Here is a 22,716-nt window from a genome sequence, read left to right on the forward strand (position 1 = left end):
TAGTCAAAACTAATTTTTTAAGCGTTCTTCTAAATTCAAAAAAATTATCTGTATGGTAAATTACTTAAAGAATTACATAATGGATAATTTTCACCTTAATAACCTGTGTAACAATTCGTGAGAATACTTTTTTGATTTAACTGAGATTTTATCTAAAGAATCAAAAAGGAAAATCATTTTCATTTCCCAAAAGGCCATCAATTACTTCCCCAGCAACAAACTCTACTTAATACCACTAAAAACTATCTTTTCCGGCTTCTCAACTCCTCCTCCAATGTAAAAGACCATAGTACTTGGTCAAAAGACATATATCTTGGCAGTTCTGTAAATGGCCTACATAAATAGAGTTGGAGTGGGTTTAAGAGGAAGATGCGGACCAAGAAAAAGGTAGAGAAATAAAGGAAGAGGAAAAGGGGGGGAGATTTGGTGACTCACAGGTACTGGATGCAGGAAGATCCCAGATGTTGAGTCTTCTCCTCACCAGACCCAGGTGAATGCAGTGCTCGTTGATTACACAAAAGAACAGGTTGTCACCAGGGGAGAGGATGGGTGGGGAGTGGAGAAGGAAGTTTAAAGCGGGGGAAAAATATGAGAGAGGGTTAAAGGAAAATGGTGCGATAGGGTGATGACAACATCTTGGTCCCTGTCTCTCTCATAACTCCCACCAACCCAATCAATACTGGCCATTTTACTGAACTACCCAAACATGCACATAAGAATTCATTTTCTTACAGGCATACACATATCCATAGTTGTAGTCCCACAACCTCCTCGGTCCTGGCGTATAATATACAATACAATGACATTCGAATTTTTTACTGCTTGGCTTAGTGAAATATCATTATTGTAACTAGTTCATTGCTTCCTGACAGATAACAACATCATACTTCAGGTATGATTTATAGAAATTACTGATGCTGTTTGCTAACATTTAATTAACCAGAAAACACAAAATCCAGACAAAAAATAACAGTATATATGTCCTGGGATTGAGGAGGATTTAAGATTTCATGAATGACAATCAGTGCTTCACCTTCTGATGTCGTTAATATTACAATAGCCATACTCTGACATCATGTAAAAATAATACAGCAAAGCTACCATAAACTGAAAAATATATTATAGCAATTTATGATCAAGAAAAAGTATTGAGGCATGGTAGGAACTTGTATTAAATGAATATACAAGCCTATCTGTGAAGGAAACACCAGTTTCCCCAGATCCATTCATGGATAAAACTCTAAAAGTCACACATTGGCTAGTAACTAATTTGGCAAGTCACAGAAGACATACCAAAAATAGAAGTAAGCATTCTTACCTCAGATCCCTGATCCCGGGGTCTTGAAGTCTGAGGTCCTGTTGCGGAGGTATCACCATCTGTCGTTGATCGTGCTGAGAGCCCTAAACGTGTAGGCAAGACTTCAAGGGGATTGAAAGTTCCTGGAGGCGTGCTCCCTGAAAGTTACACCATAAGTGGATTTTCGAAATCATGTCTAAAGTAGGCAAGGGGGGGAATACAAATTGCTGATCAATTTAGCAAAATGCTTTAAAATGTTCGGTCAACTGTGAACCAAATATCATTTGCAGATAATGAAACATGAAGCACAGGGAACAAAATCCACACTAAGCAAACTTTAGGGCATGCAAACATAGACAATAGAGTTAATGGATTAACAGTAATTTAAAGTAGAAATGGATTGACTCAATTCTTCAATTCAAGGTCAAGAATTGGAATTGAGACCCTTTTTCTGTAAGGTTGAAAAAACCCTATAGAACTTTTTTCAAGAGATGCTCCTGTGTATGGGTCCAAAACTAAACAATTTATAGCCTTGGTATTTATTTATATACCCTTGATATATACAGTGGAACTTGGTTATTACGTTCCTCCTTCGTACGGCGATTTCTCTAGGTCCCGGCACCATTCGAAAAAAATACAGGTAGAAGTATTTGGTTAGTATGTTTGAAAAAGTTGCGCTTTCCTGGTTAGTACACTCAATTGCTTGCCGTGACGCAACCTGCAATTCGTTCTCGAGTATCTTCTTAAGGGTTGTAAACCTCCAAATTCATGATTTAATTTATTATTATCAGCCATTGACATTCTTACATTCATTCGACCGTGATTTATCCAAATGCATCTCTCAATTCTTGTGACATGATGAATAATAAAATGCGGCCATTTTTCGCGAATGTCTATGCAAAACTGCAGCAAAGGAGAAGCCCCAGTTTTCCCCACCTCGAGCTCCTCAACTTCTTTTGTCTTTGGATTGCAACACTCAGCACAAATTTCGCAAGTTGGAAGTTGTTGCTATAGCACGAGTTATCATAGTGAGGGCAGATAAATTACAATTGAAATGGAGAGAAAACGAATAGTGAAGCAGATTACATCTTTAGAAAAGATTGAAATTCTTCAGGAAGTGGACTGAACACCACTCGTAAAGCGAGTGGTATTAGCATGAAGATTAAACATTCCTGCATCCACATTAAGCACGATTGTAAGAAACCATGAAAAAATCCTTAGTCAGTGTGACAAAAAGCGAAAGCTATCGTGTACTGCATACGCAGAGTATACTGCAGAGGGTGACGCATGGCCATATGACTGCGCCATGAAGTTTTACGTCCCAAAGAGAAGGCAACTTACCCACTCATTTCTAATTAGCATAGCGCCAGATGAGCAGATGAATTGGGATTGCTAGTAGGGAGAAACAAATATCCTGAGAAGATATCCCTGTGTCAGTATCTCTGACAAGTGAGACTTGTAGTATAACTCGTAAATTGATAACTGATAATAATCTGATATCCTGTTTTCGGAAAAAAATGCCGCATCAACTGCCGCGAGGCTCAGCTGCAAGGATATCGAGTTTTGCCAGAAATCACCCTTGTATTTTTCCATCTACCGTATAAGCGCGTGTAAGAGGCGCACCTTTTTTCCCAGATATTGCAGCCGAAAATGGGGGTGCGCCTCTTACACAAACTTCTTATCTTCCCCCTCCCCTTCACCGGTCGCAAGTCCAAGGGGAACTAAGTGGCCTTGGTTTTCAGCGTTAGTCAGTCATCTGAAACCCTGGGTCAAAATCAAGCGGCAGGCAGGGGAGTTTCTCCCTTAGTGACGTATTTTTAAAATGCTCCTGTTTGAATTTCTGGGGCGCCGTCAAGTCGGTACCCCAGAGGTGAACATTGAAAAGATCGCGCGGGGTGATTCGCTCCGGAGCGCGCGCTAAATTTATTGCCACGAGTGGGCATCCCGCGGCATTTACACTGCATATAGTAATATTGGTGTCAAAACCTGCGGTTGAAAAAATTCGAACGAGTGTGCTCATTGTTGGACTTAATGGTGGATAGAAGGAATCGGAAATGCTTATAAGTGAAGAGCGCTGAAGGAGAGGTCGAGGGGAAGGAGCGCGCTCCCTCCCCTCCGTATTTAAAGCTACAAGCGAAGGAGCAAGGGAAGAACACGTCCGATCTTGCATGTGACGTCGTTGCCTTTAAAGCGAAGGGGCGAAGGCGCAGCAATGTGATATACGCAGTTTGCGTTGCCTGAGTTTCCAGTCCGTCTCGTCTTGTTTGAATGCGCTTATGCTACGCTTGTTTCTTCCGAAATTGTGCTGTTTGGACTATGTTGAATATTAGTAGCCTTATTTTAGCTATAAATCTTTGTGTCAATCAATTAGAGATCAAAAAACTTAAATGCTGTATGATATACGTCGCGTTAGGTCTAATTCTTTTTAGAACCTCGTGCGTGTCATACAATTGCTGAAAGATATCGAGATATCTTCGAGCTCAGAAGGTGACTCACGTAGCGTTTGACCTCCAGAAACTCGGGGAATTGAACCTGGTAGACCGAAAAAGGTCAGTTGGTGAAATGGGGTAGGGATGAAACACGTTTCCATTGTTCCCCTGTAACTTGATATTTTCCTGTGGAGTCTCGGAAAGGAAAAAAACGGCAGAGGCATTGGCTGATGGAGAGCCGAGTGTAGTTCCGTTAGGCCCATTGCAAACACACCCATTTTGGACGGCCGGTAAAATATTGGCCGATATTTTACCGGCGAAGCGATGCTTGCACACACGCCGGATTTTTACCGGTCAAACGATACGTTGCTATGTTTTTGAGCCGGCCGCGGCGCCGGCGATCCATAGTGACAATGGCCGGCAGCTAACCGGCATTTTGCCGGTGCCGGCGTGTGGTCGGTACGTGTGCAAGCTCCAATGCTCTCCCATTGTTCACTATTGGAATGTGGACGGCCGATATTTTACCGGCCGTCCAAAATCGGTGTGTGTGTGCAAGGGACCTTAAATCTACGACGTGGTTATTATCCTACGGCGCTGAGATTGCCCCGATTGTTATTTAATCTCTTGGGAAAGCTCATGCCATTTGCCTGTCGTGTTTTGCCTTAAAATTTTCCATGGCTGCAATTCTATTGCAATACTCATGCGAGAGCTTTTAAACAAAATTGTTCCTGAGTAGGACAAGCAACGTAGAGCGATGGCGTATGCAAAGAGAGGATCGGAACTCTTTCTACTCCCTCTTATGCCGCCGCAGTTATCAAAATTTCCTCTTTAAAATAGTACTGAAAGAGGACATTTCGATAACTGTCGAAATTCCAGGCATACGTCTGCAACACCGCACGATAGGATAAAAAAAATGTCGCAAAATTTTTTTTCTTTATAGCTTCGATCCTCAAAATAGGGGTGCGCCTCTTACACGTGTGCGCCTCTTACACACGCTTATACGGTATTTCCTTGCTTAAAATGCATACATAACGTTAGAAATACCTCGTGTTTGGTCTCATTTTTTAAAAATTGCTTGCACATTACTAATATTTCAATCTAATAAAAGTATAATACCAATTGCCGAAATTCATTGTTAGACACCTTTTAGGCCAATAGGTGATTCATGCAAAAGTTGACCTCCAGAAACGGGGAACTTTGAAGCCTGTAGTCTGAACAAGTTCAGCAGGGGGGAATGAGAGAGGTGTAAAACGTGTTTCTATTGCTCTCGTGTAACTTGATATTTTCTTTTGAAGCTTTTTTCTTTTCCACAAGGTCTTCGTAATACGATCCCTGCATGAGCTGGGACCTTTTGTTTGATTTTGGAGAAGAGGAAAGCATCAGAAGGTAGAGGCGAGTGCTGAATGGAGGGGAAAAATGGATCTCGGGAAATGCACTAATATTACTATGCCACGGCACTGAGCTTCTCCGTATGGTAGTTCCACCTCTTAGGGAAGATTCAAACTATGTGCCTCTCATTATTAGCCATATATGACACATATATAATTCGTCTCATTTTCGTCAAACGATGGATGCGGGAAAATTATACGTCGGGACCGCGATGTTCAAATGATAAATGTGGGAAAACGATACTCTGTATTTACTTCCACTGTATTTACTTTCCTCGTTAGCACGTTTTCCTGGTTAGTACGTTCATTTTTTGTGGTCCCTTCAGACACGTACTAAACAAGTTCCACAGTATTTATACTTATGATAGAAAATCTGTTCAGTGTTCCTCAGTATTTTTTTCAAATTAATAGAGAATTGACTTTTTCATCAATCTAGTAATGAATGTCTCTTAGATGAGTAACAATAATAATGTTGTTGGTCTTTGATATCTTTAATGTATTTAATCAGTTTTTTGGTATACTCAATGAAAATGAAATATTTTGATAGGAGTTTAAGCACACGTGTTGTATCTCAGCATATGTAAATTACTACTTTCATTTTTCTCCTTTTTTGTGATGTCCATGTGTTGTAAATATTTGTTTGGCTCAAATACTTCTATCAAGTTTGAAATGAATGCTCTATTTTAATGATCGCAGTGGTGCTAATTTGCTTTGAGAAGGTGAACTCATCAGTTTTTTCTTGGTGTGCCACCTCTGTCCTAAAAACTTTTGTTGTAAAAAATGTAATTACAATCAAAAGCAATAAATTTATCATTATTATTTAAAGTGACTGGGTCTATAACATCACTCAAATATAGAGGCTGTAGTGTAAAGTCTACTTCACAAAATTTTTTAAATAGGATTTTGCACAGGTAATTTCAGGACTGATTCTTTTAACTTGGATTCCCATTTCAGCTCTGAGCATAAGAATCAGTGGAACCAAGAACCAAATTGACCACCTTAAAAGGTAGATGGTGATATTTTGTGGAACCATGTATCAGGTAACATAATCACAGACAAACATTTGCATGGTCCACAAATTTTTATTTACAGACACAGGTTTAGATTAACTATGTCAGACCTTGAAAATAGTATAAATCATCGAAACTTGGGTCGGTAAACGTGGACCATACAAATGTTTTCCAGAAATTATGTTACCTAACTCATGCCGTGCTAAAATAAGGAATATGAGAATGGCAAGCGACAAAAAGAGCATGACTTCTCTCCATAGAACTCCAAGGGTTAATTAAATCTTTAGGATCAAGTTGAAGGTGGTCTTTAACCACAATGAACGAACCTGTGCAGGGGACGGTGATGGGCTGCTTAGGGATTCCAAACAGGTCTTCCCTTTCAGCAGAAGGCTGTAATAAATGGGGTTGGTCTGCTAACGGGAGAGCCTCAGCCAAGGGTGTCTCAAAGGGATCAGGTGGTGGACAGCCAAGACTGAGAGTGGACTCCGATCTCTGGAAGAAGGGATGCTTGCGTCCTTGTCCTTTCACACCACTACCACCCAAACTACATGATCGGTTAGACTCAGTCAGAGTCAAGCCTGAACTCACAACACCCGAGGATGATGCCACTCCACTAGAAATCCCCTCATCTTCAACAGAATCGGTTTCCATGGCAACAGAATGACTAAGGTCATCTTCCGCTTCGTCATTCTCATTTTCATCCTGTTTTGATTGAAGATGAAAATCATTACAATCAACCATCTATTCATTGCTAGGCTGGTAACCCAAGAACATAAAAATAGCTGCAAATATCTCAATTGTTTTTCAATGAAATGTATTAAATTTTTCAATATCAGTCATTATACCACCAAATTGCTATTTTATTTAATATGGAATGAGACCCTAGACCAAACAGACTAATTAATAAACAGACAATAAAAGATGAAATGCCACCAGGGAAATAAATTGATTTATCTAAGTTCATAAAAACGCCCATTAGCTCCAAAGTATTTCAGTTATTTTCCATTACCATTTCCATGTCTCACTTACCACCATTTCTGGTAGAAAATCCCATCAGCCCAAAAATGAATAATATATCCATGAAAGAGAGTTTTCAATAGCCAATCCAAGCCTTCTATTAGGCTGCAATGTGTCTAAAAATTCTATGCTTACTTGTAACCACTTGACATACAAGCTTTTAAAGCCATACTTTCAAAAGAGAATTTTTCCAGTATTTAAATTGTAATGGAATTAAGTCACTCACTATAAGACAACACCTAAATACTACCCTAAAATAAATACTTCACAGGTTTCCAAAAGCAAAAGAAGTGACATAAGATGATTTGTGCACAACCCACAAAAATTCAAAAGCAGTCATTCATTCTACTGCTAAAAAGTACCCAAATTATATGAAAGTACCCACATGTAGGATTCTCCAGTTCCTTATCACACTGACCTGGTCATTCCATGCATCGATTGGCAATCCATCTCTGAGCAAAACATCTGAGTCTCCAGCAGAGGCACCAACGCCAGCACCAGATGCTGATGTACTGACTCCAGAAGATGAACTGCATGACACACCCTCCATACCAGAACGCATATAATACACTAAAGCATCAAACACATAAGCCACATGACGCAGAGATGAGACATCTAATACAGGCAGACTGTCAAGATGTTCCGAGGAATGTGATCTCATTAGAGAAAGGCAATATGAGAGGAACTCTCTCCTAGCCGAGTGTGGATCTGCAAAGAAAAGCAAGGCGAAAATTTTTTATAAACTATAGCTCACCAAAATTGGATGATTACAGGAGACCCTCGCTTTAAACTTGATGATTGAAAATGACCGGGCAAAATCAGCTCAGAACATACGTAGAATCAATTGTAAGTCTAACCCATTGTAAAGCAGAGGTGTACTATAATACCAAGTCAGACTGAAATCCAACACAGACAATCACTACCATGTAATAGCAATGAACTTCTCCAACTCGCAATATGCTCATAGGCTGCTATTTACCTTCACGTTCGCGCCGTTGTCCTTCATTGGAAAATCCTACTATGCGAGCCCTCTCCCTTCGAGCGGCAGCTGCTGCCGCAGCCACTGCAGCAGCTGCTGCAGCTGCCTGAGCTTGTGCTTGGCTGTTAGAGTTATGGTGCAGTGGGTGTAGTGGGTGGGTAGGATCTGAGCATGTGGTTAAGGATGCTCCAAACCTTAGCTGAGCTTCCGTAGAGTCCATGACAGTCAGAAGCCAATCCCAAGTTGGTTTCAGGCGTTGCTCAAGGTACAGCTGAAAACAAAAGTGGAGTTGAATTTTTAAGCAGATAATCAATTTCAATTTCACATTATTTTAGAATTGCCCAACGATTAAGATGGGAAAGATTTGTCTTAGAAATGTTGCAATTCAATCCAGACTCTCAGCCTTGAACTGCATTTCAGTAATTCCTTCAATGGTGCATTTTTGATTAGCCCCGATTCTCCAAAGAGCTACAAACTAGGTATTTCCCATCAAGTTTTAATGAGTGCTATCAGTGCCAACAAACCTGATAACTTGAAACCATGAACTTGTACTACAGTTCTGACAGTTAGTGGTATTTTAGTATCCTTCCCATTAGAATTAAATATCATTCATCCAACAAAACTAATTGCATTATCCCCCAGAAATTAGTCTACCACTGGGAGAAAAATTAGTAGGATTGGAATTAAAATTAAATTAACATAAACTTTCAAAAAGCATTATTCAAATTAATGTTGAAGTACTAATGCAGACTCTTGTTATTACAAAGTTCACGGGACTGAAAAACCAGAGGTTCGTAATAACGAAGTTTGTATGAATGTTTCTTTTAGGAGTCATCGCAATAAAATATACTTAGTCAAATTTTCTTGTCCCTTCAATATCCCTTAGACAAGCCAAGGAATAGCTTCAGAGTCATGTGAATAATATATGCGATTAAATCACAATAAATAGTAGATGCTCATACAATATTCTTGTAATTACTGCTGTAAATTCCCAGTATCCTATAAATATGACAGTTGCCTAAAAATTACAAGTAGTATTTAAAAAAAAACACAATGACTCTAAACCAATGTTCCAGAGTAAATAATTTTGACATTGACAGGTACACCATTCACATTAGATTGTTATCATAACCCTGATTTCGTATAGTACACAAACTTCTAAGAAACTAACCGGTAAGCTAACTGCTTCCTGAGGTGTGATATCCAGTGTGCGCGGAAGAGTAGGAGGCTGATAATCAGGCAGTACAGCAAGGAGATTTGCAATTTGCCTGACAACAATCCCAAAAGCACGTCCCAAACAGCTGGCTGTGGTTGCCATGGTAACAGGCTCTTGATTAGCAGCTGCAGCAGCAACTGCAGCTGTTGTTGTAGCAGACCGTCGCAGGGATGTAGGGTCAATGAAGACCAAACTACTCCCCCCTAAAACAGTGTGGAAACAATTTGCTATGGGATTGAAGAAAATGGCACTTTTTATGAGAACTGCACTTCTGAAGCTGTAGTTCATAAAGCAAAAAAAGAGAAGAGGATTAATTTAAGCCACATCAAATAGATAAAATCTTTAATTTAGTTAAGAATAGTTCTAAGACAGGAACAAGGGGTGCAAATGCTAAATTAATATAGGGGATTGAACTATAATGTTCAGCTGGAAGAGCTGCCAAGAACTAAGACCTTAAGGGTGGCTATAAAAAATTTGCACACTGCAATAATTGATTCAAAAATGCAAAAGTAAAGCTTGAAGAGTGACATTAAGAAGAAGTGGATTTGAAACGAGTGTTTTAATTAAAACGTGGTTAATTGAAACAATAAGTACCTCCTCCACCTCTACCTCCAGTGCGGGCCCCAGTTTCTCGATTTCGTATTGCCCACTGCATTGACTGTGGTGCCAAATTAGATCTGTTGCCATGGCCAGTTGAGGTACTGCAATTAGAAAAATTAACATTTGAGAGCAAGCTTGACTTAGCTAAATGAAAAATCAACATGTTTATGAAAAAGCAATATATTATCAAAAATCAGTGAGAATATACACCCATGTCTCGTATAGCGCAAGGGATGCGTTCCTTGGGGTCTTTGCGCTATACGAATTTGCGTTATACGAGAGCGTTTTAACATTGGGAAGATAGGGATGCGTTCCTGGTAGCATAGATCTTGGGTATTGAATTTCCTATAAAACATCTATATTCCCTTAAAAAGCCTTAGAAAACATTATTTATATAAATGTTAATAGTTTAAAACATCTTTAAAGATAGTATGCACGCATTCAAAGACTTTTATTCACGTTAAAAAAAATTCTTACGTGCTTTTGAAATTCCCTCCTGTGGTGCGGGTAGGCTAACATCTGCTATCTCAGGGGATCGTAATGCGTTGCCGGCAGTTGACGATTTTTCAAACTAGTCTAAAAACAACTATTGTGTCACTCAGGCCCTTTTGTTGCTCATCGAAATGACAGGAAAATGCTACTTTGAATGCCATTTCATAGCTAGCGGAGTTTATGAATGATTAATCATTTTAATTTGAAGTCCTCCGAGTCATTAGCAGCTACGTGAAACAGCCTTTAAATGCCTTGGAACCTGACCCAGGTTTTCCTTCGTTGAAAATGAATGAACGAGATTGCATTCTTTTCCAAAACAATATCGTCTCGTCAACACTAAAAACTGGTTGAGGGGGAAAGGAGCCACTTTCAATCGCAGCTTGGAGTTCATCAGAAAATGTTGCGGTGACTGCGCTATCAACACTTGCAGATTCACCTGATATCGCCGCACTGAAAATACCTTCTTGCCGTTTAAATTCTGGAACCAACCGGAGCTTTCACTAAATGTCTCGGAGCGATTACCACTCTCGTCTTTTTGTACTGATTCACTACGAACTTTCCGTATGTGTAGACCGCTTGGTTGAAGGTGGTGCGGCTGAGGTCACTGATGTTTTAACTTCGTCTTTAGTCGGAATAAGGCATCGTGCGTTTTAACTTCCGCGCAATATCGCTTTGACGTTCTCCATTTTCAAAGCAATTGACCTCTTTCAATTCCTCTTCTAGGTTTATAGTTTTTCTTGATAAATTCTTGATTTTTCTATGCGCATTCCTATTTTTTGGCATATTCTCTTGGTTTTTACTCTGTATGGCTCTATCTAAATCACCTTCCACTGCTGAACTGTATTCCTCAGACGCAGAAGGCCTAAGACTGCGGGGAAGGAACGAAGCCATTGTGTTTGAGACTCTATAGCGGACCCTTTTATGTGTTGATGCTATTCATGCGCAACTCGGCCACCGCTCCATTCGTGAATACCGATGACCTTGAAGGCTTTAGCGTAGACCCTCTTCCTGGAAGTCAATCACCCGATAACCTATGGCGGCAAAAATACGTCTCAAACCATATTGCTGAAAAAAAATCATTTCCACCAGCCCCACGCTTAGTTTACGATCTAAATTCTTTTTTATCATTCTGTTAAGGAGACGAGATAAATTACTTCGGTAGGCCAGCTATCTGGACCCGATGACGAGTAATACTTTTGGCCATTGCACAGTAATGGATTTCGATTAATATATAAACAAAAAAGAAGATTTGAGGCAAGCAATAATATAAATATGCGTAAAATGATAGAAATTTCGTGTGTAATTAGCGCAAGTTCACGTTTTATCACGAGAGCGTTTAAGATTTTTGATTAGGCAACACTGCGTTGCAATGTTTCCCCGAGGAACGAATTTGCGCTATATCGAAATTGCGCTAATCGAAATTGCGCTATACGAGACATGGGTGTAATGATATCTATTGGGTAAAATTTGGCCCACATTAGTTATCACAACAAGTAAAAGTTCAAGCAATAATCAACTCACACAAAATAAGATTATTTTGAAATGGATTAGTCAGTTACGAGTTCTATGCACCCAAATTATCAATTCACAACAATATGTATGGTAAATATGTACCAAATCAAGGAGAGAAGACCAAAAAAATACTTTGCGTAGGAAACATTAAATTCTACAGGTATGCATTAGTTTGAAAGCCTCAATTGAATCAAGCTACAGAAGTATACGTAAATCAAATGCCCTAACCAAAATGTAACACAGACACAAAGCAATCTTCATGAGGTAGAAAATGGTAGAACACATGAGTGCTCTAAAATTTATTATTTTCTTCCATTTCCGGAAATCAATAGACAATAATGACACAAATCAGGCACTTTATCCACTACCCACAACGTTTGATCGGAAAGTAAGATATTGTGAAACATTTTATGGTGACCTTCTTACCTCCTCCTTTCCAACTGTTCATCAGTTAATGGATACTCCTCAGAATCTTGACCGTCTGTTTCTCCAGCCTCAGACTCATCTTCTTCTTGAGGACTTGATTCTGCTGAATCATCTTCACGGAACAGTAACAAGGATGAAATTCCTGCTGATAATCAAAATTGAAAACAGTGAAAAATGAGAAATGAGACAGAAAATCATTTAAAATATTAATGCAGAATTTCCCACATTAGGAAAACATAAAGCACTACCACCAGAGGAACTAGAGTGTATTTCATAGTAGTGGTTCAAAAAAATTAGACAAAATTTGCATAGAGAAAATAAGTAAGATAAAAAAAGTTCTAAAGGCCCAAAATTAGAGATGTGCGAATAGTATCCGCGAATACTCGAATACCTCGAATATTAGAAAGTATTCGATATTCGAGGTTTCGAATAATTATGCGAAAAGTACCGCCTCGAATACCTCGAATACTTTGAATTTCGCGTCATACACTGTCGCATGCACGTCGTTGGTCGACTCGGAAAAATGAAGAGAACTCTAGTCGTTTAGTGCTCGCAGCGCCGTTTTACGCAAGTTGACGAATTACATCAAATTCGTGGATTTTAGCGGTGAAAAGAGTTCGACGAGGGGAACCGAAAATGGTCGGGTGAAAAAATCCGAAAATCCCCGATTCCCCCCACCAGGAGAACCTCAGTGCCGTGGGATAGCAACCTTAGGGCATTTCTCACGATCCGCTATCCCCCTCCATTCAGCACTTGCCTCAACCGCTTTCCTCTTCTCCGAAATCAAACAAAAGGTCCCAGATCGCGCAGGGATCGCATTACGAAGTCCCCTGCTTCGAAAAAAATATCGAGTTACGAGAACAATAAAAACGTGTTTCACGCCCTCCCCCCTTTTCTCACCCACTGACCTTTTTCTGGCTACCTACTTCGAAGTTCCCCATTTCTGGAGGTCAACTGCTGTGTGAGTACCGCGGGATACTTACATTAGCGCATTTCCCAAGATCCGGTATCCCTCTCCATTCAGCACTAGCCCCCCTCTGAGGCTTTCCTCTTCTTCGAAAAAAAAAGGTCACAGCTCGCGCAGGGATCATATTACGAAGACCTTGGCTTCGAAAATAATACCAAGTTACACGAGAACAATAGAAACCTGTTTCGGGCCCTCCCTTTTCTCCCCCACTGACCTTTTTTTCCCTACCAGCTTCGAAGTTCCCCATTTCTGTGGAGGTCAACCGCTGCATGAGTCATCTATTAGCACAAAAGGTGTCTAAGAATGACTTTCGTCAATTGATGTTACACCTTTATTGAATTGAAATATTAGTAATGTGCGCGTAATTTCAAAAAGAATAAGACCAAACACGACGTATTTCTGAGTTTATTTAAGCATTTTACGCAAAGAAATAAATATCAAAATACGACGGAGACTTAGCATTCTGGCGAAACTCGATATGAGCAGCAGAGCTTCTCGGGAGTTGATGCCGTATTTTTTTCCGAAAACATATATCAAGTTACAGGGGCGGATCCAGGATTTCTTTCTGGGAGGGGCACAAGCAAGGCCGTATCCAGGATTTTGTTCTGGGTGGGGCACAAGGATACCTCTTAATACAAAACGAATGCAATGATAATGGGACCGTATTAAAAACCTTGCATATTTTTGAGGGTCTGGGGGGGGCACGTGCCCCCGTGCCCCCCCCCTGGATCCGCCTATGTCAAGTTACAATTTATGAGTGGTGCTATAAATCTTTATTGTTACAGTCCCAGACAAAGGGATATTTTCTCAGAATATTTGGTTTCTCCCTGATAGCAATTCGAATTCATCTTCTTATCTCGTGAGAACTCCCAAAGGTGGACTAATAATAATAACTAACAAAATAATTGAAGAAAATCCGGAGGAAAAGAGCTTGTATTTTGCGAATTGCCTCAGATTGCCAGCTAGCACTTGGCAGCAAGAGTGAGGGTAAAGCGATGTTAGTTGAATTAATTATATGCCCAATTGTTTCCATAAAATTAAAATATTCATTAATCAGCTAAATTCCTGTTCGAATCATTTAAAGGAAATCAAAATTACTCCCCAAAATCTTGTGTTGCCTGCTGCATAGGCAACCGAGTCAAACATACCAGCATTCATCATTTAGTATTCGAGGTATTCGAAATTCGAGGTATTCGAATATTCGAGCAATGATTTAATATTCGAATTCGATATTCGAATTCGAGAAATCTGCTATTCGACCCATCTCTACCCAAAATACTTAAAAATTTGGAGTTAAAATTTTTGCAAAATCTATCAGCCACATTTTAAATTTAAACTAGAATTGAGTTAAGGAAAAGAATACTCATAAAAAACCTTACAAAATTATGGTTTACACCTTTGAAAATGGATTCCTTCGAAATTTAATCAATTAAAATATAAAAAAGTAGAATATACATAACTGAATGGCAATAAAGCTACAAGCAAAATGAAGGTGGAAAATCTAAAGCTACCATAGGCTGATTATTCAATTAACACCTATTTTCAATCAATTTTCACCATTCAAACAAGGTATAAATTCTCAGCGAACCTCCAAAATGTGCCACTATTTTATCTTAAATCAGATGTGAAATCAAGAAGGCTTAAACAGACATTACTTGGTAGGTAAGAATAACATTCTCTTCATTTTTACACTTCAACATGAGAATAATAAATAACAGAGATATAAATACGCCTTAACCTCGGAGGTAAAGGACACTGTCTATTTTCCTAATTTTTCAGATTAACAGTTTCCAGATTGTTTAAAAATTTAACCAGTAATTACTCGAAGGTTAGGTTACTACACTAATAACATTGTGATGTAAAAATTTTATAAATTTGTTACCTAATCTTCTAGTGTTACTGGTTAAATTTAAAATAAATCTTAAAATTGCTCCCCTGAAAAATTAAGAAAACGGACTTAGTGTCATTTATCTCCGAGGAACAAAAATATTCAAGCAGGAGTTCTCTCTCATGCTGACACTCTCTCTAAATCAATTCATATTCACCAGCATCAGATCCAGCAGTAGCTCCCGTCTGAGAGCTCCGCTGTGCTGAGGCATTGTCCTGGTTACTTTGGTTGTCATCCGAGTCAGACTCTGTTTCAGCCAGCAGGTCAAGCTCTGTGTCTGACTCGCCCTCTCCCGCTGGTCCCTCCCCACCCCCTTCCCCATCTCCCTCCACCTCACCTACTCTCTCCCCTCCACCACCATCTTCCTGCTCACTGCCCTCTGCATCACCATCCTCAGGGGCAAGACCTGTAGGGACAAAAATTCCATAAAATCAATATCAAGACTGGAAAAGAACAGCTGAAAAACTTCAATGGCAGACTTAGAAAAAAATCCTTCTTACAGAGAGAAATAAGGGAGTGAAACGACCTACCCTAAGATATTTTTAAGATCTTCCCCTCAAATACTAAGAATAAGTGTTCATGGATTCTTCATTGATGACATCGTGATTTACTATGGAGATTTTGAAATAGGGTAGTTTCCTTCATCAAAGAAAACGAAAGGCATTGATTGCGATTCGTTACCCACCATTAGTGTATTCATAGTACACAAATTATTTGGTTTTTGAAATACTGGTTTTGACGAATGGCAAGGGTCAAATTTTATCCTCATTTGAAAAAGGCCAGATTGGCGCCAATGCGATTCCACTCCGCATGACGTCACAGGGACCTAGTTTCTACACGAGAGGATAGGAGTTATACATCGTCTGAGGTTACCAATGCATGCATGAGGCACAGAGCTCAGGGAAACATGTCTTAATAATCACCTATTAAAACTGGCTAGGTTCGGAAAGTTTTCTTCGTTTGATAAGGTATTAATAAACCTTTTTTAAGCCAAGCGCTACCTTGCAGCAAGGTACTCAGCTATCCGCTAGCATCCTGCGACGTATCAGCGCTAAGCCTCGCCTCAAGGTCACCTCACCGGGCGGGAGGGGGAACCAGAAATACGACGCACGGAGATATTTCCCGTCATTCATACTTAAGCGTCGCGTTTTCGCGCGCTTGAAAATTTTCACTTTTCATTTAATCGCGAAAAATAGATGTTGTCATTTAAAAATCTAAAAGCGTGAAATACGTACTCCAGGAGTAATAATCTTTCTATTAAAGCAAAAAAAAAATAATAGGAAACCACCCTATTGGGTTATTACGGTCAATCTTCATTCATTAGTAGTATGATATTAGAATTAATTAATTTTTTTAAATATTATAGGTGGATTTTCTGCTTCTTTACTTAGTGATTAGATAGGTAGACCTATCATTTATTTGTTTAAAGCTAATGATGCCACCAGGCAATAGTCTACTTACAGTAATAAGTAATAATAATTAAGTCAAATGGAAATTTGAAGTGACCGCTCAAACTGAAATTTTTTGAATTTTTCAGAAAATTCCAGGCTATTTAATGATGAGGTATAGAAGAATGATTAAGATCAAATAGGTAATTTAATGGATGATCGTGTGAGTAATGCAGAAGTTGTAAAAGGGTGGGAGAGAAGTCTTTCGAAAACCTTGGGTAGAAGATGGAACAATTTAATGGGACACAACATGACACATGATGATCTAATGAAACTTATTGAGGAAGATAAGGTGGAAGGGAAGATCAGCAGAGGTAGGCCACCTACTAGTTTATATCACACACTAATATTTAAAAAATCAAGCTCATATGCCTGCATTTAAATTACTAAATCCTGATCTATGAAAAATAGTACACCGAGATTCCACAACAGTCCTTGAAAATTTGCTGTAATTATCGTTTACTTATTAAAATATTAACAGATAGCAGAGAACTAGTTAGATTTCTGTATTTAAAAAAATTAAAAAATGCATTATATTGAATTCAAAAGCAAATCCCTTTGACAAATTGCTTTAATTCCTTTGAAGATGTAGAGGAAGTCATGAGTGCATTATGTATTGCAATACCCACCCTCAGAAGCATCCACATCATCCAAGTCATCAGCACGAGATCTCGCTGATCCGGCTGATATACCACTTGGTCGGGATGTGGCATCTGGTGCAAATGCTGTGCCCAAGACCCCAAGAGCTGCACCTACTCCCCCAGGTGTCATACGGGATGATGAGTTGGCATGAGGAGTCAAAGGTTCCACTGAGAAGAGTTCCTCACTCCCCTAAAAGAGAAAAAAAGACTATGTGCAGTAGACATGACATAAAATTGTGATTACTTTTTCTAAAATTGTGCATTAATTATTTACAACTACTTTTGACCAATTTTGTTTACTCTCATTCAGCACACTCCAGAAAAAGAAATTTGCCGATGTTTTTAACATAAAATTCCAAATACGGTAACTGTATAGGCTTTAATAATACAAGTAATAATTGGTAAACTTTTGGCATGAATTGAATATTTTTACTGAGCTATTACAAGTGACCAGAACTCCAGAGGGAAAAATCAATAATTAGGAAGAAAATCTAGAATCCGGAGCTCAAATATTGCTCGATATTCAATATTTTTTCAAATTCTCATTCGCCTAAAAACTTATCACAAGCCCAACCAATTGCAATCACTAAATGATCATGTAATAAAAGAAGACAATTCAACACCAGTTTATTTACACCACCTAAGCTGAAACTTGAACATAGTGTCACACCATTTTCCTGACCAGCTGACTACTGTACAAAAGGATCCCACCCACCTTGCCTACCTTTCCCTGCAGTTAGTCAGCTTGGATGTATCGACCCTACCTACCTCTCCATCCTCTCACATCCCCTTGGCTGTTACAACCAGGGGAAGACCCAAACCCTCCCCTACCACCTTCCCCCTACCTCTACATTTTTCCCCCCACTCCTTCTGGTTTATACGTGCAGGTATTTAAGATGATTAATCAATGTACTCCTTGCCTGAGGATGATGCAGAGCGTCGAAACCATGGTGGTGATCTAATAAATATTTTACGTGGAAAAAAATAATTTAATTCTCATTCAATATGAATAAATTCTATAAAGCAATGTCTCAAACCATCAACTGTACAACAGGAGACAAAGATACACTGTATTGAGATGATAGGGTGGGACTATATGTGGGGTGGAGGGAGCTACAATCTGAGACATACAGTGCAACCTCGATATAACGACACCCCGCGGTACACTAATAAACACTCGCTATAGCGAATTGTCGCTTTACCGGAGGTGGAGCAAATAATAGCCAATATACCTGTTGCGAACAGATATACAGGAACAGGAGTGGAGCGGCGACAGATAAACATCTATCCGATAAACGTAAGCATAAATCCAGACGAAAGGCGATGTTTTTTTGCATCACTAAATTTCCTTACTCAAATAACGACTGACTATTCAAACAATTTATAAGCACCGCACTGAATAAAAATCGTGCAAAGCATTGTTTCGTCAATCATTATATTTATCGAACGACAGTTTACCACATAAATTTAAGACTGAGCACTCCATTAACTTCATTTCTAACAGATCGCTAGCAATTACAGAGGTTAAGGAGTCTTGATGAAAGTCTTCCGGCGGTGAAACCCTCGCTATGGCGAGAGCCAACGCCGAAAGGGTCTCGTAAAAACGAATTTTTTAACATGCTTATTATAGGGTCAATTGACGGTGCATCGGCTATCTCTCGTTATAGCGGGGGTGTCGCTATAGCCCGTACTCGCTTTAACGAGGTTCCACTGTACATTATTCTAGTGGAGGCACTAAAAACTGATTTATCAAAAACCATAATTTCAGTAACTAATCACCATTCTCAAGGTTAATAGCTTCAACCAGCACAAAGAGAAGCCCATTATATAATTAATTAGACTTGAACACAACTAAGCTAATGAGCACTCACCGGAATCACATCTACATTGGTGGAGGCAAGGGCAAAGGGAGCAGTAGGGCGAGCAACTCCCAGGCGGACAGGTGCAATTAGCGAATCTGCTGTTTCACATAGTTCTTCAACTGACAGGCATAAGAGGGCACTGAAGACTCTCTTGCACTTGACCAAAGGCTGCGTCATACTTGTCAAACTGAGAATAAAGAAGGCAGTTATAAGAAATAAGTACAAAAATAAACAAATAAATCATCTGTTATCCAGAATTGAACAATGATCTTTTAATTACATCAATAATACTAATGACAATAAGCATAAATGTAATAAGTCATGCCTCGACAAGAATTGCTTACCCTCTTCTCTTGTTAGCATTAGGAGCCATTTCAACACTGAATATAACAAATATCCTTACAACAGAACGAACAAATCTTCTAGCAACCAGACGAGCATCCTGCTGTCTGCCTGGAATGGTCTCATTCTGCAGCTCCCTAATATGAGTCGTCAAGAGGGTGTCAAGCATCTGAAATGATAGAAATGTCCAAGAAATTAAAAATGGAATTCTAGTAGTACGTGGAAATACATTCTTAACCCTCTCACTCAGGTGTCATGCTCCAGGTAAACCTTTCCCACACACAGGGTCCTTAATAAATTTTTCTTCCTCCAATATAGAGCCCTCTCCAAATGCATTTTTGAGCAGGTAAACCTTTCTTTTCCTACGGAATTTGACTCAGCGGGGCAGCCAACCCTTTCCTTGGCCACTGACTCAGGACTATAACATATTGAGTCCCCATCTCAGCCCATGCCCACAGTCATCATGTTTGAAAGCATGGTTCTTCCAGGAATATTATTATTGAACAATACAAGAGAAATGACTAGCAGATATGAATTGCTTGTTAATTGTTAACATCTTATGAATTTATTCTACTGTCAACATTGAGGTAATAATTACAAAAAAATTAATTAAAAATATATGCATAGAATAATTTCATTAAGTGGTTCTGTACAAATTTTTTTTGCATTAATGTAACAAAAGCAATTATTCAAATTTTTAAAGAATTTTTTGCATCATAACCAGTTTTAATCAGCAAAATATTGCCTGCACACACTTATTCAGTGCCGAACGTGCAGAAAAATCTAGAATACATCGTTGCATAGATTTTCATGGCAATAATGACGATTATTGCAAGATCCCAGGTTCTTCAACCCCGAAAGTTAACTTATCAGGAATCTTAAAATCAACCATTATTTATAAAGATATTTTAAGGGATAGTAAAATATGACCACATTCAAATACACATTTAAGTACAGCAAAAAACAGTTGAGATTATCTCTCTCCAAATCGATGGTTGAAATTATATCTAAAGACTCTGAAGGGCCTTACTCTGGATTCACCACTTTCAATGCAATATAATAATGCTGATGAAAAATATCGGGACCTTTGATAACGATTTTACTTGAAGAAAACCTAAATATTAAATTCAATAATTTTTCCCATGCACCCATATGACCTCACGAAGACTAAGATTTGCAGTAACTGCAATGCAGGCTCAGGAATTTCTAAGCTAAAGTTGGTTAAGTGCAAACTACACTGATCCCTTCCAAGTGGAAATTTAACAGAATGTCATAAATTTACCCACACATGGAAATCATAAAGTACAGTGAATAAGGGTTATCCAAAGGTAGAGGGAGAGCAAGGGAGGTAAGAGATGAAGGGCCAAGCACTGAATAATGGGAATCAAAGGAATTACTGAAGTCAGTAAACTCCCGATTATCCGGCTGCGGTTTATCCGGGTTGCAGATTATCGATGCATAATTTTCACTCTTGCTCAATTTTTCTAGCGATCTTAAAAAAAAAAAAAATTCAGACGCAGAATCATCGGAATTACTGCATTAATGCAAGGATACACCAGGATTATTATTTCCGTTAGAATCCCCTTCGTAAAACGGAGGCAATCGCGTGCTAGCTGCGTTCACGGGAGCATCGTTTTCCTGTTTTCCAATCCTCGCCGTGCACGGCCGCACTCCGTGATCATGGATACATGTCCGCAGCAGATGCAACCCGGGAAACTTGTGCGAGACACAACTATGTGGCGTGGTGCCTGACAGTGTAATCTGACGTAGAGCAGTGGCTTTGAAGCATTCGTGCAAACCACTTTTCTGAAACCGTGATCACACAGCCACGGATGTGTGGTTTTCGAAACCATTCCTTACATGGAGCATCTATAATACGAGTACAACAATGTCATCGTGGCTAAAAAGATCGCAAACTGGCAAAGAAAGATCTCATTGAGTCCCGGAAGCACTCTAAAATAACAACATATATTATATTAAATAATAATATATTGTTTGTTTTATTCAAATTAAGAACATTGCAAGATATATAAGTGAAAGTTTGGGTTATCCCTGTTTAAGAAATATTTACAGCTTAATACTACTTACTTCAGCGCTGCACTTCACAAGGAGACAGTGAGTGAACTTATCGAGCAGTGTTGTTCCACTCTGACTCTGTAAATATGCTTGATCTTCATACAATGGCTGGGAACCAGAAGTGTTCTCCTTAACACCTGGAATACCCAAATTGAAGAAGAATAAATTTACAAAAATCATAAATGCACGACATTTGAGGACCTAAGAAGAAGTTAAAGCTATACACAATCAAATTAAATCAGGAAAACTAAAATGAAAGAAATAAATTCCATTAACTGCAAAATACAGTCAAGTATTATCAATCTTTAGTCTGGCAGTACCTATAATCCAGCCATATTTCAAACAAAATGCACCGAAAACAATTTTATAGCTACTTTGCATCATTATGCAGCCAATGTGACTAAAAACATAAGTGGATTACAAGGAATCAGAAAGTGCAATTACGAAAAAAAGCACCAACATAGAAAATGGATTCATAATCATCTAGAAAGCTTAAGCAAATCTACATTCCAAGTAAATTTCATTATATAGGTGAGAACAACTTCTATGGGAAATAACTTATTATTAGGATTCATAAGTTTTGACAGCAGCATAAGCTTCAGATGATTGCCTTCCTTTGAAGATGATAACTTCGTACCTCAAACCTGAAAATTTGGACTGTATGCAATGCACTTTATCCATTATGCAAATTTGGACATTATTTATTATAACCCATGTAGTAGTTTAGACAGGAATGATCTACCATAAAACAACAGGACCACGGCTGCACATCACAGTATCCAAGTTCTTTTCAAAGATGGTAATACGTATCTTACTTTCAGTTATTCATTCAAGATGCATAAGTTCTGATAATACAATCACTGCTACAACCATCGAACAAAATATTATTTTAAGAATATTTTAGCATTCCAATTTGGGGAAAGGTGACCTTAAAGAATGATAAATTCGTGTTTTAGATCAAATTAAATATATCTCTAAAGAGAAATGAACTATTTAACTGGGACTGAACTATTTCTGGACATCATTTAGGTTATGCAGCTGAAATTAAAAGCAATAATTGTGTCAGAATTCCTCTTGGATACAATTTTTAAGTAAAAAAAATAGGTTGCGTTTTAAGCCAAAATCA

At 38.8% G+C, this 22,716-nt stretch overlaps 1 protein-coding gene across 7 annotated transcripts in view; it reads right to left on the reverse strand.

The window, feature by feature from the left end:
- The window catches only part of LOC124160882 (E3 ubiquitin-protein ligase UBR5), a 100,656-nt gene that overhangs the window by 22,806 nt on the left and 55,134 nt on the right, over nt 1-22,716 (reverse strand). For 5 of the 7 annotated variants that reach the window (XM_046536994.1, XM_046536997.1, XM_046536995.1 and 2 more), the window contains 12 exons: nt 21,603-21,727; nt 19,517-19,683; nt 19,182-19,359; nt 17,299-17,500; nt 15,379-15,627; nt 12,367-12,511; nt 9,931-10,037; nt 9,292-9,539; nt 8,121-8,391; nt 7,560-7,849; nt 6,451-6,826; nt 1,319-1,455 (listed from right to left, as the gene is read on the reverse strand). In XM_046536994.1, the coding sequence (XP_046392950.1) occupies nt 1,319-1,455; nt 6,451-6,826; nt 7,560-7,849; nt 8,121-8,391; nt 9,292-9,539; nt 9,931-10,037; nt 12,367-12,511; nt 15,379-15,627; nt 17,299-17,500; nt 19,182-19,359; nt 19,517-19,683; nt 21,603-21,727 (2,495 nt within the window). The remainder of the gene's footprint in view (nt 1-1,318; nt 1,456-6,450; nt 6,827-7,559; nt 7,850-8,120; nt 8,392-9,291; nt 9,540-9,930; nt 10,038-12,366; nt 12,512-15,378; nt 15,628-17,298; nt 17,501-19,181; nt 19,360-19,516; nt 19,684-21,602; nt 21,728-22,716) is intronic. The other 2 variants (XM_046536993.1, XM_046536996.1) reach the window with 2 other exon arrangements.

This window comes from Ischnura elegans, chromosome 6, assembly GCF_921293095.1.
Source record: "Ischnura elegans chromosome 6, ioIscEleg1.1, whole genome shotgun sequence".
Lineage (NCBI taxonomy): Eukaryota > Metazoa > Arthropoda > Insecta > Odonata > Coenagrionidae > Ischnura > Ischnura elegans.